Source organism: Poecilia formosa, unplaced genomic scaffold, assembly GCF_000485575.1.
Source record: "Poecilia formosa unplaced genomic scaffold, Poecilia_formosa-5.1.2 Scaffold742, whole genome shotgun sequence".
Taxonomy (NCBI): domain Eukaryota; kingdom Metazoa; phylum Chordata; class Actinopteri; order Cyprinodontiformes; family Poeciliidae; genus Poecilia; species Poecilia formosa.
The window spans coordinates 111683-131078 of record NW_006800681.1 but is presented as its reverse complement, the minus strand read 5'-3'; the positions used below and the strand labels follow the sequence as shown (position 1 = coordinate 131078).

Here is a 19396-nt window from a genome sequence, read left to right as displayed (position 1 = left end):
ACTAAACACCAGAGCAATAGAAGCTCAGATCTCCCACACCAGACAAGACCCAAGGTGTCTCTGAGACAGTCCAGCACATAACAGCAGGGTGCAAGATGCTGGCAGGGAAAGCGTACATGGAACGACATAACCAAGTGGCGGGCATAGTGTACAGGAACATCTGTGCAGAATATGGACTGGAAGCCCCGAGATCAAAGTGGGGAAGACCCCCAAAGGTGGTGGAGAATGACCGAGCTAAGATCCTGTGGGACTTCCAGATCCAGACAGACAAAATGGTAATGGCGAACCAACCGGACATTGTGGTGGTGGATAAACAACAGAGGAAAGCCGTTGTAGTGGATGTAGCGATACCAAGTGATTGCAACATCAGGATAAAGGAGCACGAGAAACTGGAGAAATACCAGTGCCTCAGAGAGGAACTGGAAAAGGCCTGTAAGGTGAAAACCACAGTGGTGCCTGTGGTCATCGGGGCCCTCGGGGCAGTCACCCCCAAACTGGAGCAGTGGCTAAAACAGATCGAAGGAACAACATCAAACATCTCAGTCCAGAAATGTGCAGTTCTCGGCACAGCCAAGATACTACGCAGAACCCTCAAGCTCACAGGCCTCTGGTGAAGGACCCAAGTTCAGAGGATGAGAGAGACCACCCGTGGAGGGTGAAAAGGGAATTTTTATATATACATATATTACAAACTTTGTATTTATTACCTAAGATGGAGTAGCTTTCAACAAATAAGCAATTTCCCCTTGGGGATCAATAAAGTATATTCTATTCTATTCTATTCTATTCTATTCTATCCTGAGCCACGCTCAACTGCAGGAACAGAGTTAAAAGAATCTTGCTGCTGATGCTGTGGGATCAAGCAGAAATGCAAACTAGATATTTCTTTGTTTACATGACAAATAACAGTAACTCCATTAACTGTAAACCCTGCTGTTTAACACAATAATAAAATGAAAAACGAGATTATTCTCGAGATTATTCTCAATTAATAGCATAATATTTAAAACCAAGTGTGTGATTTGTGAAACTTCAATAAAAGTTGATTTCACAATTTTTATGCCTTGGATAACACTAGAACTGCTATTTATTGAAGTTTCACAAATTAGATCAAGGTTTCACAAATCCCACACTTGGTTTTAAATATTCTGCTATTAGTTAATAATCCAGTCCAGGTGTTGTATTTTTTTAGCGAGAGTAAATTAAAGATGCTGATGCTAGTGAAAAATTATTTGGAAGCCATTAGCCATTTCCCAAATTGGAAGCTGCATTTGCAATCCAACTTTAGCTTCGTCCAAGCAGCAGGGCCTAACATACATTTCTCTTAATGTATGACAAATCTATGGTCGACATAAAATTAAATAATCCCAAATATATAATTTAATAAAAGCCTCTCATAAATGATGGTGGCGTTTTCTGTAGGCGTTTGCCCTACAATCAGTAGGTTGCCAGTTCGATCCCTGGTCTACCTTTGAGATTTCATTTTGATATTTTAAAGGCATTATTAAAAAACAAAAGAAACCAAAATATCATACCAGCATTCTATTCTTTGTGAAAATTACTTTTGCGGTCTGGTTTACGGTTTTACATTGTAGATATAAACATCAGCAAACTTTGTACCGTTAATTTTAGGATAATTAGCTGCTGACAATGTTGCAATATTTTTACATGAATTTTATAATTACTTAGATTTTTACAATAGATTTCTGTGTTTTCTACATTTCATGACTGCCAAAATCACTTGAGATATATGTTTATTGAGTTATGGTAATTCCATGTATTTTCTATAGTAATAAAGTGCTTTTTATATTACAGTCAGTAACTGTAGTTACTGCAAATTTACAGATTTTTTTGCAGTGTTGACTTACAGTAATTCCATGTATTTTCTACGGTAATATAATGTTTCGGATATTATGGTCAGTAACTGTTGGTATTTTACCATTTTTACCTTAAATTTACAGAGTTTTTTTTATTTCATTGCAAAAAAAAAGCTGCAACACAAAAAGCTAGAAAGTCTCTCTGTGGATGCAGAAAAATGTACCAAACCCTGTGATATGTTTGCCACACAACAGCCCTGAACCTGCCCTGGTGGTTCAGAATAGAGATATTTTTTAAATTCACTAATTAGTGTATATACAACAAACATTACAGACTAACTAAAAGTAAAACGGGGTATTGATCTACAAAATAAATACCTGGAGAATACAATGAATAACAGCAACAAAAATAAAATAACCAAACAAGGAGGTATATAATATAATGGATACATTCAAAACAAAGACAAAACACAGAACATAATCAATTGGGGTCACAACAAAATCAATTAAATTGTTTAACATGGGGATTAGGATATACTTCTTTCTTTTAATCTTGGAAGTTATTTTCAAATTTGAATTATTATTTTTTTCTGTTCTGTATTATTTTTTGATTAACATTGAGTCAGATATTTTGGGTAGAAGTGGAAAAGGGAGGGACGGAAAGACAGTAAACAAACAAACAAATAAATAAATAAATAAGTTCAAATATGTGATTTTATTTGGCTCTCCCATTTCCCCTGTCCTCCCCTGGTCTTTGTTTTTGCTGTGGCACTAATTCACGAACAAGGAAATGGCATTTAGAAATATGGAGTATGTTTTATTCAAATATTCAAATTGATTTCTATCTACTGCTGATTGTTGTTCAGCAACAGGTAGGTAGATATCTGTTGTGTGAGAAGATCTAGTCATTGTGAAGTTTTGATTTTTTTAATATTTTTCCAGTTAAGCGGTATTGTTTTCTTGGTGATATTCAGGGATATAGAGAGCAGGGATTGGGTTTGTTTGGAGTTTATGTTCAGTTCTTTTACATTACCAAGTAAGCAGACGGAAGGGGATATTAGGAGATTGCGGCCAGAGACAACTAGGGTTTGTAACTATAGCTTGACATAGAATTTAACCTTTTGTAGTGAAGGATTCAGTCAGTTCCTTAAGCTAGCAAACTGTATTATGAGTCTCAAATTTCCTGCAGCCTGGCTTCTGTCAGTAAAGAAACCGTTAAAATTAATAAACATAATCAAAAAACTGAGAAAAGAAGAGGAACAGACAGAGAGGAGGTGTTGTATGTTACAAGATGAACAGAGAAACACTGTGTGAGAGTGTGGAGGATGAGGTAGAAAGACTAGGTGTGAATCACGAGGTGATAATGTTTGAATATAACACATAATAGAGAGCTGGGCTGTGAGATATTAATGGCTGGAGGTTGAGATGTTTATTTCTCCTATGAACAGAAAATATATGTTAGAAATGGATTAATATACACTGATAAAAATATTCTGCCCTATCTACTTAAATAAATTATGCAAATAGTTGCCTTATTTATTTATGTTTATCTAGCAAGACTGTTTATAATGGTTACTTATTTTGCTACATGAAAAAGAAAATCCAAGTAAAGCAAACTTAATTTTGTCAAGTAGATTAAGCAAAGCATAACTTTACTATTAATGTGGTAAATGAAATTTGCAAGCACACTGTGAAATCTAATTGCTTACAGGTCTCTCAGCACCATGAGCTAGCACCTGCTAGTTAGTAACTTTAGCTAGTGCACAAGGACTGTTAATAATGTGGTGAGTTCAGGACACCAGAGTATCCTGAGCCACGCTCAACTGCAGGATCAGAGTTCAAAGAATCTTGCTGCTGATGCTGTAGGATCAAGCAAAAATACAAACTAGATAATTCTTTGCTTACATGACAAATAACAGTAACTCCATTAACTGTAAACCCTGCTGTTTCACACAATAACAAAATGAGAATCTCTCTAGATTATTCTCAACTAAAAGCATAATATTTAAAACCAAGTGTGTGATTTGTGAAACTTCAATAAAAGTTGATTTCACCATTTTATTACTTCGGATAACACTAGAACTGCTCTTTATTGAAGTTTCACAAATCAGACAAAGGTTTCACAAATCCCACATTTTGTTTTAAATATTCTGCTATTAGTTGAGAATAATCTAGTCCAGATTTGAAGAGTCTAGGTGTCATAGTTTTTCAACTAGAGTAAATTAAAGATGCTGATGGCATGGAAAAATTAGGTGGAAGTCATTAGCCATTTCCTGAATTGGAAGCTGCATTTGGAAACCAGCTTCAGCATTGTCTGTAGTGTTTTTCTCATCAAATGTATTTTTTCTGCTTACGTCACCAACAACAGCATTATTTTTGTTAACCTACATTAAAAAATATTGTGTCATCAGAGCATATTTTATTTTTCAACCAAAATCAGTTGTAGAAATGTTCAAAACTTTTTCTTTGTTTGCAGGTTTGCTTGAGCAGAAATGGAGTAACATCTGGGGATGTCCTGAATCTTAAGCATTAACTTCATTTAACTTCATTTTTTTAGCACAAAATTTTTATCCATATACTTCAAAATAACTGCTGGTCCATTGGTGCTGGGGAAGTCTGATAACTGATGGGTAGTATTTGGTGGTTTGAAACACCAAATGAAACACAGTAAAGATAATATTGTTTTTTGTTGAGTGGATGAACTTAAATAGACAGGCTCTTAGTACAACAATAAAAATTACTACTTAAATGTTATCTTTGATTTTATAGATTCAGTTATATTAAATTGATTTCACCACAGAATCATTTTTATCAGTGTATAATGTATTTTATATGTGTTTTAATCTGTAGTAAATGCAGAAACTGATTAAATATTGTGTAAGCGTTGCACAGCTGCAGTCTGGTCAACTGGCCTCCCATCCACATGCTCCATGTGTGCTCTCATCCTCTCTGCTCCCAAAACCCTTATTTCCACTTTGACTCATCCCTCTAATAATTTCATTTTGCTAAGCCCTGTCTTCAGTCAACCAGTTTCAACATACATTCATCGTAGCATGAGCCTGCATCTCAGGAGCAGCAGTCTTAGCCGCAGCAGAAACAGCATCTTTCTCTGTGAAAAGCTTTCATGATTCTCCTTCAGGAGCCAAGGTCGCAACTTGGTGAGGTGTAAAAGAGCGAGGCTGAATCAGTTCTATTATGAAGGAACCACTGCACAGAAACTCTGCAGCAGCAGTCCATATCCAATGGCAACAACAAAAACAAAAAAAACACATGCAGAGAGTGGTTACTATGGCAACCCACCTCACCTATGACCATCTCTGCTCGCTCCCTTCGTCCATCCATTTTTCCTGTAGGATGGAAGGGGCATCACAAAGATTTGGTTCCCTTGCATCCCACACAGAAGCAGAAAGAGGGACAAGAAGTGAAAAACGCTAGTCATTTTCTGTTTCTACTCGCCCTGTTCTTATGGTGTATCACCCCACAGCCAGTCCACGCCTGTCTGAAGCATTGCTAGTCCTTCTCTGTAATCATTCATGTTTTCAGTTCTTTCCTGCTGTCACTGAATGTCAGATGGCAAACATCAGATATTTTAAGCCAACACCACCCAGCTTTTGTAGTTCGATGTGCATTTCCATTTATTTCTTGACTTAATATATAGAAAATAAATTACACTCCAGCTTTCCACCTTCTTTGCTCTTACTTAATAAATAGCAGATGGTTGCGGATGGAAGCTGCTACTAATAATTGTGTTGAACATTTTTTTTATTCTGTTTTTATTTTCATTTCAAATGTTCTTAACCCTTTGTTTTTTCAACCTCTCAGTGTCATGTTCCGTGTTTCTGTGTGTTTATTTTTGAGTTTCTGTGTAGTTCTGTTCCCTGTGAGTCTGTCTCTGCGTCTTCCCCATTGATTGTTTCCCAGGTGTGTCTCATTCCCTTAATTACCCCGTGTGTATTTAAACCCACCTGTTGTCTGTGTTCCTCGTCGGGTCCTTGTCTAAGTTTGTCTATTGTTGTCAATGTACGTCTTGGTCTGCATCAGTCTGTCCGTCGTCGCAGTTGAACTGCTAAGTCCTGTGTCGGCGTCAGCTCTAGTGTTTCAGTCTCTGTAGTCAGTTGCTACCGGCATCTAGCTGTGTGCTTGCCTCTCGCCGTGCTGCCTGTCTTGGACTGTTTTTGAGCTTTATCTCATCATTAAACCATCATTATCTTCATACCTGGGTCTCTGCGTTCATCGCCTCACCACCAACCACACCATGCTTCCTGACACTCAGTTGACTTCACATGTCAACTGTGAAGTCAACCTTATCTAACGCTATAAAGCTTTCTGGTTGGGCAAATCAACCAGAAAGCTTTATTAGTGGATCTGTTCTTTTTTTTTCTTTTGCATTCAATTTTTCTCTTTTGCATTCAATTAAAGCATGACCAAACTAATCCTACAAGTGTTGAGCTGGGCTAGGTCTAGACTGCAGGGAGGTCATTTTATCCTCTGAAGCGTCGACCGGTTGGGGGAGGATTGGGAGACTTTGGACAAGGCAGACTAGAAATAGAATTAGTGTCTGCCAGCTTCCTTGCAGTATGCAGACTCATTTGTTGCATATTTCTACACCTTCATGTTACTTTTTTCTTTATAATAACTTCCATCTCTCTCAGGCTAGTGTTCAGTGTTCAGTGTTTGGCCAAACTTCCAGGCTATCTCTCTTTCTGTTTCCTGTTGCACCTGTCTCAGGATCAGCAGTATGACTCATAAAGCCAGATATGTATAAAGCTGCTAAATGAATAAAAATAGCTCCCGGGCAGAATCTATTCCAAGCATCCTTTGCCTGTTGTGAAAGTTTATCTGAATGTCCCTAGAGATAGAATTATATCTTTCCAAAGTTACTAGAAAACAAGGAATGCACAATAATTTTTACTAATTCCAGTTTAGGATGCTAATGTTTTAAATTTTGAAAGAAAATTGAACAGTCAAAATCTTTAAAAGTATTATTTGTCCTCATTCAGCTGCTCTAAGCCTAAATTAACCGGTTACATGAGTCAAAGAGATTGGACCCTTTATTAGGCAACGTTAGAGCTGTTATTACTTTCAGACAAGTCTTTAAGTAACATACACTGGGCCAAATAAGTATCTTGTACACCCCTGATTTTTTTTTTCCAAGCTTCCTCTCTTTCAAAGAATGAAGATGTCTGTAATATTTATTACACTTCAACTTTGAGAAACAGAACCTAAAATTAAAATGCAGAAAATTGCATAGTTTGATTTTGAAATAATTAGACAATTTGTGTTGAATACTTACATTTATTTTTCACATCAGAAAAAAACCCTTATTGTGAGTGAGGATGTGGAATAGAAGAAAAGGAAGGACTTTACTATTTTACTTTTCATGTATTATTGTATCCGATTAAAGCAAAACTCCAAAGACTTTTTTTGTCGACCCACTAACATTTGAACATGTTATAGAAAAGAACTCAGCTGATGATGCTGCTGCCTATTCCCAGGAAGCTGTTTACCCACTGGCCATGGTTTGTGTCCTTCACCACTGCTTCATCTGTAATAGTTAAGATTCCAGAGATGTGGCAGTACGACCTGAAGCCATGATTCTGGCATGAAGAGGTCCAGTTCCATCTCTGTGGAACAACACCAAGTACTTTCATGTTGTAGCATCTTTGGATTCATTTTCCACTGATGATGGGAGCACTGTGCTAAGAGTCCTTGCTGGTTGGTAGCTGATGAAAAACTTATTTAGTGCAAAAAAATACTAATTAATATTTTAAAATTTATACAGTGAATTTTTCTGGACTTTTTGTCTTTCACAGTTTGATAGGGGTTTATGGTGGAAATTTCAGAGCTCTCCCTTTGTTCCTTTGTTGTAAGAGGGGAAAATGTGAAAAACTAGTTGTGAATTGCATACCTTTTCTCCCCACTGTTTGTCCTATTTTCTTAGATATTCAGATTTTACTCGTGCACAAGAATTTGTAGTCTCCTATAAAATTCTACACCAAAAGATGAAGATAATGCTGCAAGCTGTTTTTTTGTCTCTGTTGATGGATGTAAGGAACATTTCACCTTTAGGGTGTCGAGCAACGAAACATCCACCATTAGATTATCCACCACCAGATACTGTTGTCATCAACATAGTGATAAATGGTTTTACATGTAAATGCTTACATACCTACACAACAAATACAGATTGCATACACTCTGTAGAGACACAGACTTTCCCCTGCCTGTCAACTGTCAAGGCCCACAGTTGCAACATTATTACAGTCATCAATCACAGCTCAAACATTGATTTACATGGAGATTATTATGATGTTGCCATAACTGTCATGTTTTTCAATAACAATAGATTATGTATTACTCTCTTACTGTACAAACAGATTCATGTGTAATCTGTTTAGAAACAGTAGCTTAAACCTGCAAAGGTTTTAAATAATGACATTGTTTTGTTAATGTTTTGGTGTTTGACTAAATAAAATTGTACAATCATCCTGCACCAGCACCGTTACGTGCTATGGTGGCATTAACCAATAGATAAAATTATATTTTTGCAGTATCCAATATTTTGAAGTTTATAATGTTTGCTGACGATACAAATTTATTTTTTTCTGGAAAAAATATGGATGAAATAATAAAAACAGTAGAAAAAGAACAATTGGTTCCTGCCATGCATTGCAGGCCCCAATTAGCTGAGTTGAAAACATGGTTTGTGTCATGGGGTGTGATTGTTGGTGGTGAGGAGACGACGCAGGTTGACCCAGGATGTTGAAGAGAGTGAATAATTTAATGAATGGAGCTCTACAGTCCAGAAACACAGGCAGCACGTTAGCAAGTAGCACGCAGCTAATACCGGTAGCAACTGAATATAAGACTGAAAACGAGAGCTGAGTCGACACAGGACTTATCAGTTCAACTGTGAGTGACACACGCATGAGCACACTAGAATCTGACGACAACACTGACTACGACAAGGATCCGACAACGAACACAGACACAGGTGGGTTTAAATACACACGGGTAATCAGGGGAAATGAGACACACATGGGGAGCAATCAACGGGGAGGACAGGACCGAGACTCACAGGAACAGGACTACACAGGAAAAACTCAAAAATAAACACACAAAAACACGGATCCTGACAGTTTGATTATAAGTTGTCATTAAATGAAGGAAAAACTAAATTCATGGTATTCTCTGGTAATCGGATCCATAATAATATAAAGTTATGCATAAATGGAGTTGAAATTGAAAGAGTTTATGAGACAAATTTTTTAGGAATTATTATAGACAATAAACTTAGTTGGAAGCCTCACATAGAATTTATTAGAAATAAAGTTGCAAAAACTATTGGAATGTTTAAAATAAAATATTTAGTAAACGTTGAAGGCGTGCATATTATATATTCCTCTTTGGTTATGCCTTATTCGTCTTATTGTTCAGAAATCTGGGGAAATACAAGTAAAACAAATATTGATATATTAGTTAAGTTGCAAAAAAAGCTAGAAGGCTTATTAATAAGGTGGAATACCATTAACCAACTCTTCATTCAAAGTAAAGCATTAAAATTTAAAGATATTGTTTATATAAAAATACTGGAAATAATGTATAAAGCATTGAACAAAAGTCTCCCTTTGGGTATTTAGAAGTTTTTTAAATTGAGAGAGAATAAATATAATTTGCGAGGTTTGTTTATATTTGAATGTGCAAAAGAGAAGAGCTAGATAAAGTCTAGATGTGTTTCAGTTGTTGGTGTGAAACTGTGGAATGAATTGAATGATGAGTTTAAGTTTCTGGTGAGCCTTAAAAGAGCTCTAAAATGTAAAATGATAACATCTTACTCTGCTATGTAGATTTATACATGTATTGTGCAGATATCTTGGTAAGTTGTTGGGTATAAAATAGGGTAGGCAAGAATAAGCTTGGCTTTGGCTTATTCCTTTTTTGGTAAATTATGGGCTTCTTTTTTTCTTTTGTTGTTTTCTGTATTTAATGTGGACAATTTACCAAAGTAAAGTGATTAATTGATTGATTGATTGATTGATTGATTGATTGATTGATATACACAATATACAAGGCTCTTTAAGATTTTTTTTAAATCAACTTGTAAAAAATACTTGATACACATTTGGTGCTCAACAAGCAGCTCACCCTGGAACTCTCTGGGAGTTAAGCTGAAACAAAAGTCTCACACTTTGGATCTAACTTGATGACCAACAGCATCAAGTCAGATCTGACTGTTAAAGCTTAACAGTCAGTGTGGCCAGCTTTAAGCTGAGATACCCACCGACCTCACATCCAAGAATTTAGCAACAAGCCCGAGCCATGACATATTCTGTGGAAATTCCACTGAAAAACAGATTCACTGCACTTCAACAGGAACTTACACTGCAAAACATTTGAAGGTGGTTTAATTTAAAATTGAAAGTTTCCCTGCTGCCTTGAGGATGCAAGTTGGGAGGGGTACTGGTGCCTATCTTCAGCGGCCAATGGGCGAGAGGCGGGGTCACCCTGGACAGGTATCAAAGAATAAATGACTAAATTTCAACTACAAAAACTTAAAGGAAATTATATATCAATTAGGCTTCTCTATGTATTGATACCAGTTTCCCTTAAGAAAGTTCTGCTTGTCATTGTATCTAATCTGATTCAAATAGTAAACATCCCTCTCATCAAGTCTTTTCCTCCAGACTTTTGTCAGTTATCAAACCACTGATAAAAAAAAAACAACAACCTGGACAAATCACTACTACAGAATTACAATCTTCCATTCACCAGCAAAATTACTGTAAAAGCTGTTTAAACAGTTAAATCTCCTGAGACTACTCTTTCCTTCATTTCTTCTGGTCCAGGCCTGTGGTACACACCATGTCACAAAACAGCACAGTAGCCCTATATATGGGCCCACTGACAGATTACTTAATATAGACACCTGTGATCATAAGTAGTGGACACCTTGATTTAGTATGGTTCCTTTGGTCACCTTATTTTCAGGAGTACCATCATTTTTGTCCAGGTCTGTTTCATGAGTTTACTTTTTAAAATAATTCTGTTATGTAAGTTTGAAAAGCAGCATACATCTTTTCAAACATGTATTGAATAAAAATTTCATAGAATTTTTATTCATTATTAACTTTGTCAGATTCAAGTTATTTCTGTGACCATTGTGGGTTTTTCTTTCATTAACTGAGGCATACCAAGAATTTTGTCCATGTGTGCAGCTAAAATTTGCTACGCAAATAAACTGATGGATTAATTGGTTCCAACTGCAAATTTAGTAGTTTCAGACATACATAAAGGCTAGAAATAACTAAAACTAGCAAACTTAATGTGTTTAAACTGACCTTATTTATAGGACAACTAATATATTTCAATGTTTGTTACAAACAAGACAAGAGATGTATTAAAGCATAACTTTACATGATCAATCTATTCTCTGATATACAGCAGAACTATTTTACTTCCATATTAAAAGAAAATGTTCTAACTTAACTGGGAACTTGTTGATAGTTTAGGTCATATGAATGATAAAGAATGAAAACTGACAGAGTTATAGATCCCGTTCATTTATAGATAGAACGGGAGAAAAGCTCTGCTGCCTAATTAGCTTAGCCTTCATTAGATCAGTTAATGATCTCAGTGGAGAGCTACAGAACAAACTGCCACAAAGCCCATGGATGTGTAGCCCCAGTGTTTCACAACACAATTATGGATGATTCACAAAAGCAAAAGATTATTCAAGGAGTTTTTTTTTCTTTGTTTCTGTCTTTTACAGGAAAATCTTTACTAAAATATAAGTGAGCACATGATTTTGGTTGACTAACGTTTTTTTAAAGTCTTCTTTGACACACAAGAAGGGGGAGTAACTACACACGCTTCATAAATCTGCAGGCTTTCTTGTTTGGGTCATGTTGTAGCACAGAGCCAAACAAGGCTCTGTGCTACAACACAGAGCCTTGTTTGGCTCTGTGTTGTCAGATATAACAACACAGAGTCAGATATAACTGACTCTGCTGGTGTCAGTTATATCAACATTAAGACTTTTATTTGTTCATATTTTCTTCCTCTTTCAAAGAATGAAACCAATCATATTAGGAAGCATCTGATGATTCATCAGAGCCACAGACACCCAAAACATGATTTAGTGAGACAGTCGAGAGAGAGAGAGAGAGAGAGAGAGAGAGAGCAGTAGAATTAGAGGAGTGGGGTATAACTACTTCCATGGGAGAGCTGTTTACATCCTGCTCCATTCTGGCGTTTCCCTAGAAACAACCGAGCCTTAATGTTTCATCTAACCCTCCTCTTCAACTCTCTAATTACTGATTCCCATCTGAAAGCTAATGTAAGACCACACACACACATACACATACACACACATGCATACACACATATGTATGTTATTCTATCTTCACAATGACTTTTCATTGATTTCCATTCATTTTTCATTAATTTCTATAGTCTAATTTTGACGCTTACACTTAACCTAAAAATGACTAATAGTTGCCTAACATTAACCCAGATCTGTAACCCACATACATTTCTTCTTGTTGGGTCCAGACTTTGGACCCAATAAGGAGCAGTGAGTCCTCACAACATATAGCATTTGTTGGAAAAATGGCCCTTACAAGAAGGAAAGTGCTTAAACACACAGACAAAAGGGGTGCATTACAATGGAAAACATAGTGATGGACATTAATTCCTTTTGCTACCTTTAATTCACGCACTGCTAGCCTGTCCTTTCTAAATGACCCATATCAGATACCGTTACCCCAGATACTGGGGGAAAACACGCACTATGTGCGTCTGATTAAGGCGCAGTGGGATAACTTTGCTGAAACACATTGTTTGAGCTTTCACTGTGTCTGTAGTTCTCTGGATAAGAGCGCTTAAACAAGCAAGTGCTTGTTATGATCGCTGAACAAGCACATGTGTATTTTGCCACCTGGCGGCATATATATAAGTATATATAACCTGTAACAAGGAATGTACACACCCAAGGTTTATATGCAGTTTCTTTACCTAGCAACATGATTTCAAACATTGCTTGAGAATCAGTAAGAATAAGGAAAATGTTTTCAAAAATATGTTCCTTACCTCACTGAAGAAATTCTACCTTTTGTGATATCCTTCACCAATTTTTCAATAGCACATCATGTTTCTCTTTTTCTTCTCCTTCACCAATATCACTAGCATTCAAAAGACATCATTTTTACTTTACATTACACAAACAGTTTCAGTTATTTACTTTGGTTAAAATGCAAATAAATATTTTTAAAATTGGAGTGGACTTTCCCCTAAATGCATAGATAATGCCTTACTTTACCGTTGGCATACTGTGTCAATGATTTTAGGAATAGAGCTGCCTCTGTGGTTATTTTCAAAATTAGAAGCACACATTTAGAACCCAGCAATAGTTTAAAAAATATGCATCTCATCTAACCCTTCTCTTTGAAATTTGCCAGAGAGATTAAAGAAACATTCTGTTGAACATATTACATCTTTTGTTTTGTTGCCTGCCTTTTCTAGCATACTTTCTGTTCATGTCTGCAGCTGCCATCGAGGCCTGCCTGAGTCATCTTCTGAAGAGACGTGCAGCCGGCTTTCTACGAAGTGACAAGATAGCCGCCCTCTTCACTAAGGTTGGCAAAGTGTACGACACAGCTGGCGAGATCTGTCGGAAAGTCCAGGAGCAGCTCCAGCAGCAGGCTGATCTCACCAGGTTGGTCCCACGTCTGTGGGCCATTTCCGTCCTTTCTTCATTCTTGTATCTTTACCAGCACAGCAGTGATAGGGTGTTCACTAAACTAGGTTAAAGGGCCATTTATAGTTTCACATTATCATTGTGCATTTAAGTTGTAAACAGGCTGTATTTCACCAAGATGTATTCATACACTAATATGTAGATGAGTACACAACTTGAGATTAGTTGCTAGATGTGCAGCAAACTAATGGTGTTGTAGAGGGCCGCACTGGGTTAACTCAGGGAATTTCAAACTGTCCGACGCGTGCTTCGATACACTCCAGGCCGCTTCTTTGTTTAGTCACAATCACCAGTTTCTTCCACTTTGACTGTCATATTTCAGACTTTACACAGACTGACACATACTGACCAGGCCAAGCAATTAAATGGTGCCAACAGTTAACAGCATTACAGCACATTCAACAGAAATTATAACCACCCCGGCACACCCATTTCCTCATACACACAAAGCCAGCGCGCCATTAAGGCTCCCATTCATACCTTAGTGACAGTCATGCCCACCTCAACACACCCGCCACCCAGGTGTCAAAGACGTGTGCTCCTGTCACCTCAATAATTATTCATTTCATTCAGGGGCACATCAACTTGTATCAAGAGGAAGCTGGAATCACTCCCAGAATTTTTTGATAGCAAAACAAATAGTTTTGCCACTTAGCCACTGTTTGGCAGGTAAACTACACCTGATACAACAGCCAATAATTCATTTAGTGCTGCTCTTTCTGACTCTCCACCTTCAGGAAGTCATCACCACATCACTTCTCTACAAACCCTTTAACATGTTTACCAGTATTTCACTGAGAAGTAGCTCATATAAAGCACTTTGAATTGCCTTGTTGCTGAAAATATGCTATATAAATAAAATTACCTTACCTTACCTTACCTTACCTTACCTCAGCATATGTGCAGTTCCACCAGGGGTTTGCTAACTGCTGCTGGCTAGTCTGAAGGAGCTGAACAGGGAAGTCATGGTGGAAGGGTGCACTGTGAAGCAGAAAGGTCACAAACTTAGAAATCCCAGCTCTGAGGAGCTGCGTCTCATTTGCGTCTCAATAATACATCTTAATGTTGGGCACAGCTGAATGGTTGTCATAGAGATTAAATGATTTTTTTTCAAACATGCATGAAAGCCTCAAAGCATCATTCCAGGTATGTTTTTGATGTTTTTGATCTTTACATCATCATTATAACATGATGTAAAGATCAAAAAAGCTGATTTTACATAATCCTAACCCTATAAAGTCATTTATTTTTACATTTTTCATTAATTCTAGGTTTAAGAATAAAAGCATTTTGAGAGAACTGAAAATGATTAACATAAAAGAATTCTGAACCAAGGAGCTACTGTGGAGGCTCCATAGAGCTGCATGAGACTTAAACTAGCAAGGCCAGGAGAGTAGTCAGAGAAGCAGCCAATGGGCTCATGGTAACTCTGGAGGAGCTGCAGGTCCACAGCTCAGGTAGTAGAACCTTTTCACAGGATACCTTCTAGGATACACTTCACAATGTAGAATAGCTCAGTCAAAGTCCAGAACTGAGTCCAAATGTGAAACTGGCAAAATTTTAAAATTGTTTAGATGAGCAAACACACTTCACACTTTTCAGATTTTCATACATCAAAAAGTATACATCATAAATACTTTTGCAAGGTTCTACATAACTGTGATTTATAATTATTTTTTCCATTTTAATGCCAGTTTTATTAATCCTTTTCTGGCCATGCTTTGTGCAGCATGTGATGCTCTCTGTATAACTGACACTAATTCACCTGACAGCTGAGTGGACTGCATCTTTAAAGCTGAACAGTTTGTGTAAACTCTGAGAAAAGCCTGGGGACTGCACCCAGGCGTTCATGTCCATGAGAGGTGTGTATAATTGTGTCTTGTTGTGTGTGTGTGCGCTCAAAACAAAGAGGATAAACTGCTTGATCTGCAGGCACTTAGCTACCAGCTGAGCTGTGTAGAACCCCATTAATTGTCCATTAGCTTGTACCACATGGCTTCCACAGCTCTGCAGGGCTGCAATGAGATGGAAGACAGAAAGCTTTGGGTGTCATAAACAGTCCACCAATGTAGCTTCAGCTCTGGCTCTCCAGCTAATACCTCAAAGAAGAAAAGTACAAGATGAATATGGATGGGGAGTTTAATTTGAGACACTTGTGATAAATCTGCGGTGTTAAGTCGCAGCTGGTTGGCCTTGACTTCTCCAGACAGACTGCACACAACATGGAAGCCTGTAAATGTGTGGAGATCTGCTTTCCACAACTCACACCCTTCATCCAGAATCCCTGCTTTCAAACACACACAGACACACACAGACACTCACACTCACACACACACACACACACACACACACACACACACACACACACACACACACACAGACACACACACACACACACACACACGCACACACACACATGCTGAGTCATGTTAACTTCCATCTTCCTGTCATACTACCTCAGGGCTCTATCTCCCTTTTGCCCTGGTTTCCATGGTAACATGGTCTGCTCCATTAGGATCACAAAAAGATGAGTGAAAAAATAAAACAAAAAACAAAGGGCTTGGTGGGAAAAAATAAAACACAAAACAAGGGGCTTGGTGGGAAAAAGAACAAAGATCAGCAGAGGAAAAGAAGGGACTGGTAATCATAGCAGAGCAGGAGGTGATGTCTGCTGTGTTTATGTCTGTTTAAGATGGGGTTTGGTGCTAAGAGGGATAAGCAGGCTGAAATTAAGTTTCTGTTTGCTTAAACCTGTCAGAAGGCTTTTACCTTCAGTTGAAAGCTAAATAATAACTGAAGTTATTCTTTTTTGACCAAGACAAAAAGTCAGCACGCAGGTGGGTGTAGTGATGGATATGAAGTGTCAGAGATACATGAAGACAATTACAATGCAACCTTGACCACAAATCCTTTAAAGCGAAGGATTTGTGGATACAGAGCAAGAGAAAAGCAGAGAAAGAGAAGGATGAAGTGCAAACCATCTGTTCTATCACTTCTACTGGGTAAATGAGAAATATGGAAAATAAAATGGATGAACTTCAAGCACTGTTGTGTGTGTAAAATTATGTTTCACTTAGACATGGCTGCAGGATTGTATCCTTGACTCCAACATTTCACAGCATGGTATAATGATAACACAGGGAGTCCAAGATTGGAAGAGGAGAAGAAGAAATAATAGAGATCATCAGCAGTGTTTGTCAGTAAAAGCTGTTTTTTTCAGGACATACAAGGGAATAAAATACCTCTGCAGCGAGAATATTGAAATATTAGCAGTAAACTGTGGTCCTTATTGAGAATAGGGTTATTATCATCAGGGTTATTTAACCTGATGACAGATACAACACCCCGATCAATTTCTGGTAAATGTTTTGTATTTGTATAGCATTTTATCAAGTCCAGAGGACCCCAAAGCACTTCATACATTCAATCATTCATCCATTCACACACACATTCACAACTGATGGTGCCTATCTACTGGACCATAGTCTCAGCTGCCCTGAGCCTGTCTGACAGAGGAGAGGCTGTCATGCGTTGGCGCCAGCAAACCCTCTGAACACCCAGCAGGCAAGGTGGGTGAAGTGTCTTGCCCAAGGACAAAAAGGAAAAGGTTTATCAAACTCACTGAACTCACTGAATAGCCACCAACACCCAGGTGTTTATGATAACACCTAGAGAATTTTACCATGGCTCACTTTCTGCTACTTTTCCAATGTTTCAACTGTTTGTCAGCTGCTGTATCAGAGAAAATGTTAGAAACATCAACTACAAGACTTATACTTGTCTAAGCACATTATCTTCTTTTCTTTGCTTGAGCGAAAGCTTGGAGAGCATGTGGCATGGAGCAACAGAACAGAAATGAGGATGAAGACACTACTGTTGGTCCACCTGAGTAAGCAAACTAACACATATCAGGACCCCCTGCAGTTTGCTTATCACCATAGAATTATAGTTGAAGATGCCATCATGCACTTTCTTCAGCCAACCCACTGACTTCTGGACAAAGCAGGCAGCACTGTGAGGATTGTGATCTGTCATCTCTGTAGGCACATTTAAAACGATTCAGTCTAATTTACTATTTCAGACTCTCCAGAAGACAGAAGTGCAGCTCGACAATCATCTGGATAAGTGAATACTTGAGAGACCACAAACAAATGCAAAAGTGAAGCCATCTACAAGAAGGGACAAAGCAGACTGTACTTCTTGAGCAAGCCTGGGTCTTCAGTTTTTTCAGCAAGATGTTGCATATGTTGTTTTATTTAGTTGTGGAGAGTGTAGTCTCCCCAGCAATCTCCTGCTGGGGTAGCAGCATCAGATCCAATGACTTAAAAGACCAAACAAGCTAATAAAGAAGAATGTCTGTTCTGGTGAGAGCCCTGGAATCTAGAACTGTTTTTTCAGTGAAAGATGTTTCAAATAACAGACAACAAAATGAACAACTCTGAGCATCCCCTAATTTGGGTGGAGGACAAGCCCATGTTTTCATTGACTGCTCAGTGGGTTCAACATGACTATTGTCACCCAGCTATGGCAGTGGTCCCCAAACTACGGCCCGCCTCCACATTTGGTCCGGCCCCCTGAACAATACCAGAGAGCATTTAAATTTTTTTTCATATACCGTATTTTCCGGACTATAAGCTACTACTTTTTTCCTAAGCTTTGAACCTTGCGGCTTATAGCCCAGTGTGGCTTATATGTGGATTTTTTTTCAACCACCAGGGGGCTCTTTAACAGGAAGTGAATCATTGGAAGTCAAAATTGGAAATAAAAGAAGAAAGTGACCATTAAAACGGAATTAGGTTTTAATAGGGAATTGAAATTTGAGAATTTTGTTGATAAGTTAAATAGCATTGAGGGGAAAAAGAAGATTTTTTGGTTGTTTAAATAATACTGGGATCATTATGAAAATTTGAGGTATAGATATTAGGATCCGATAGATGGCAGTAGTGCAACGATAATGGATGCAAGCTGCCATTGAAATCTAAAGAAGAAGAAAGCGCCCATTTTCATTTAGCACCTGCTAGTAGCAGACACGAAGGATCAGCACTTTTACTGTTAGTTACCGTTAGGAAACTACCGTAATCAGTTCAGTTAAATCTAAACTTGGCAACTTTTTCTTTTTCAACCGTAATAAATGTGATATTCAAGTGACCTGTTGTGACTCAAATTTTGGGTGTAAATGTTCAGGTATGAACAAGGATGTGCCCTCTGCTGCATGCTGCATCGTTGTGGAAAACCTAGAGCGGCAGAGATATCTGCGGTTTATAGCCCGGTGTGGCTTATATGTGTATGTTTACTGTTTTTTTTATTTTTATTTTAACTCTGGCGTTGCGGCTTTTAGTCTGGAAAATACGGTATTTATGTCATAAATAGTGTTATTTCCTGGATTTTTTCTGTGAAGAACCCAGAGAGGGTTATTTGATTGTGCTTTCTGGAAAACAATATTTTTTTACATTTAGGCACTCCTGCAATTGTCACACTTTTTCTGTTACAAACTGACTCCACCCCGCCACCAGAGAAGGGAAAAGTTATGTGGCCCTCACAGGAAAACGTTTGGGGACCCCTGAGCTATGGTAAAGATGGTAGATTATGAGAGACCTCATTTGTGCAAACCAACTATTCTGAAATGTTCAGAAATACAAATATTTTTACACATTTATCATCAGAAGTTTGGGTAACACTTTATTTGAAGGGGGTTGAATAAGACTGTCATGACACTGTCATAAACATAACATGTCATGAACATCAATAAGTCTTCATGAATAGTTATGACTGTCATAAAGCGTCATTCGGTAAATAATGACACTTTTAATACAAATTTGACGGT

The 19396-nt window shown here is 37.7% G+C and overlaps 1 protein-coding gene across 6 annotated transcripts in view; it reads left to right on the top strand.

Annotated features, from left to right (window-relative positions):
- Window positions 1-13267: 13267 nt before the first annotated feature.
- Window positions 13268-19396, top strand: part of sgsm2 (small G protein signaling modulator 2) — a 110996-nt gene continuing 104867 nt past the window's right edge. For 2 of the 6 annotated variants that reach the window (XM_016666560.1, XM_016666558.1), the window contains exon 1: window positions 13269-13530. In XM_016666560.1, coding sequence (XP_016522046.1) covers window positions 13352-13530 — 179 coding nt within the window. In that variant the 5' untranslated portion in view covers window positions 13269-13351. Of the gene's footprint in view, window positions 13531-19396 lie in introns of all 6 variants that reach the window. The other 4 variants (XM_016666562.1, XM_007542909.2, XM_016666559.1 and 1 more) reach the window with 3 other exon arrangements.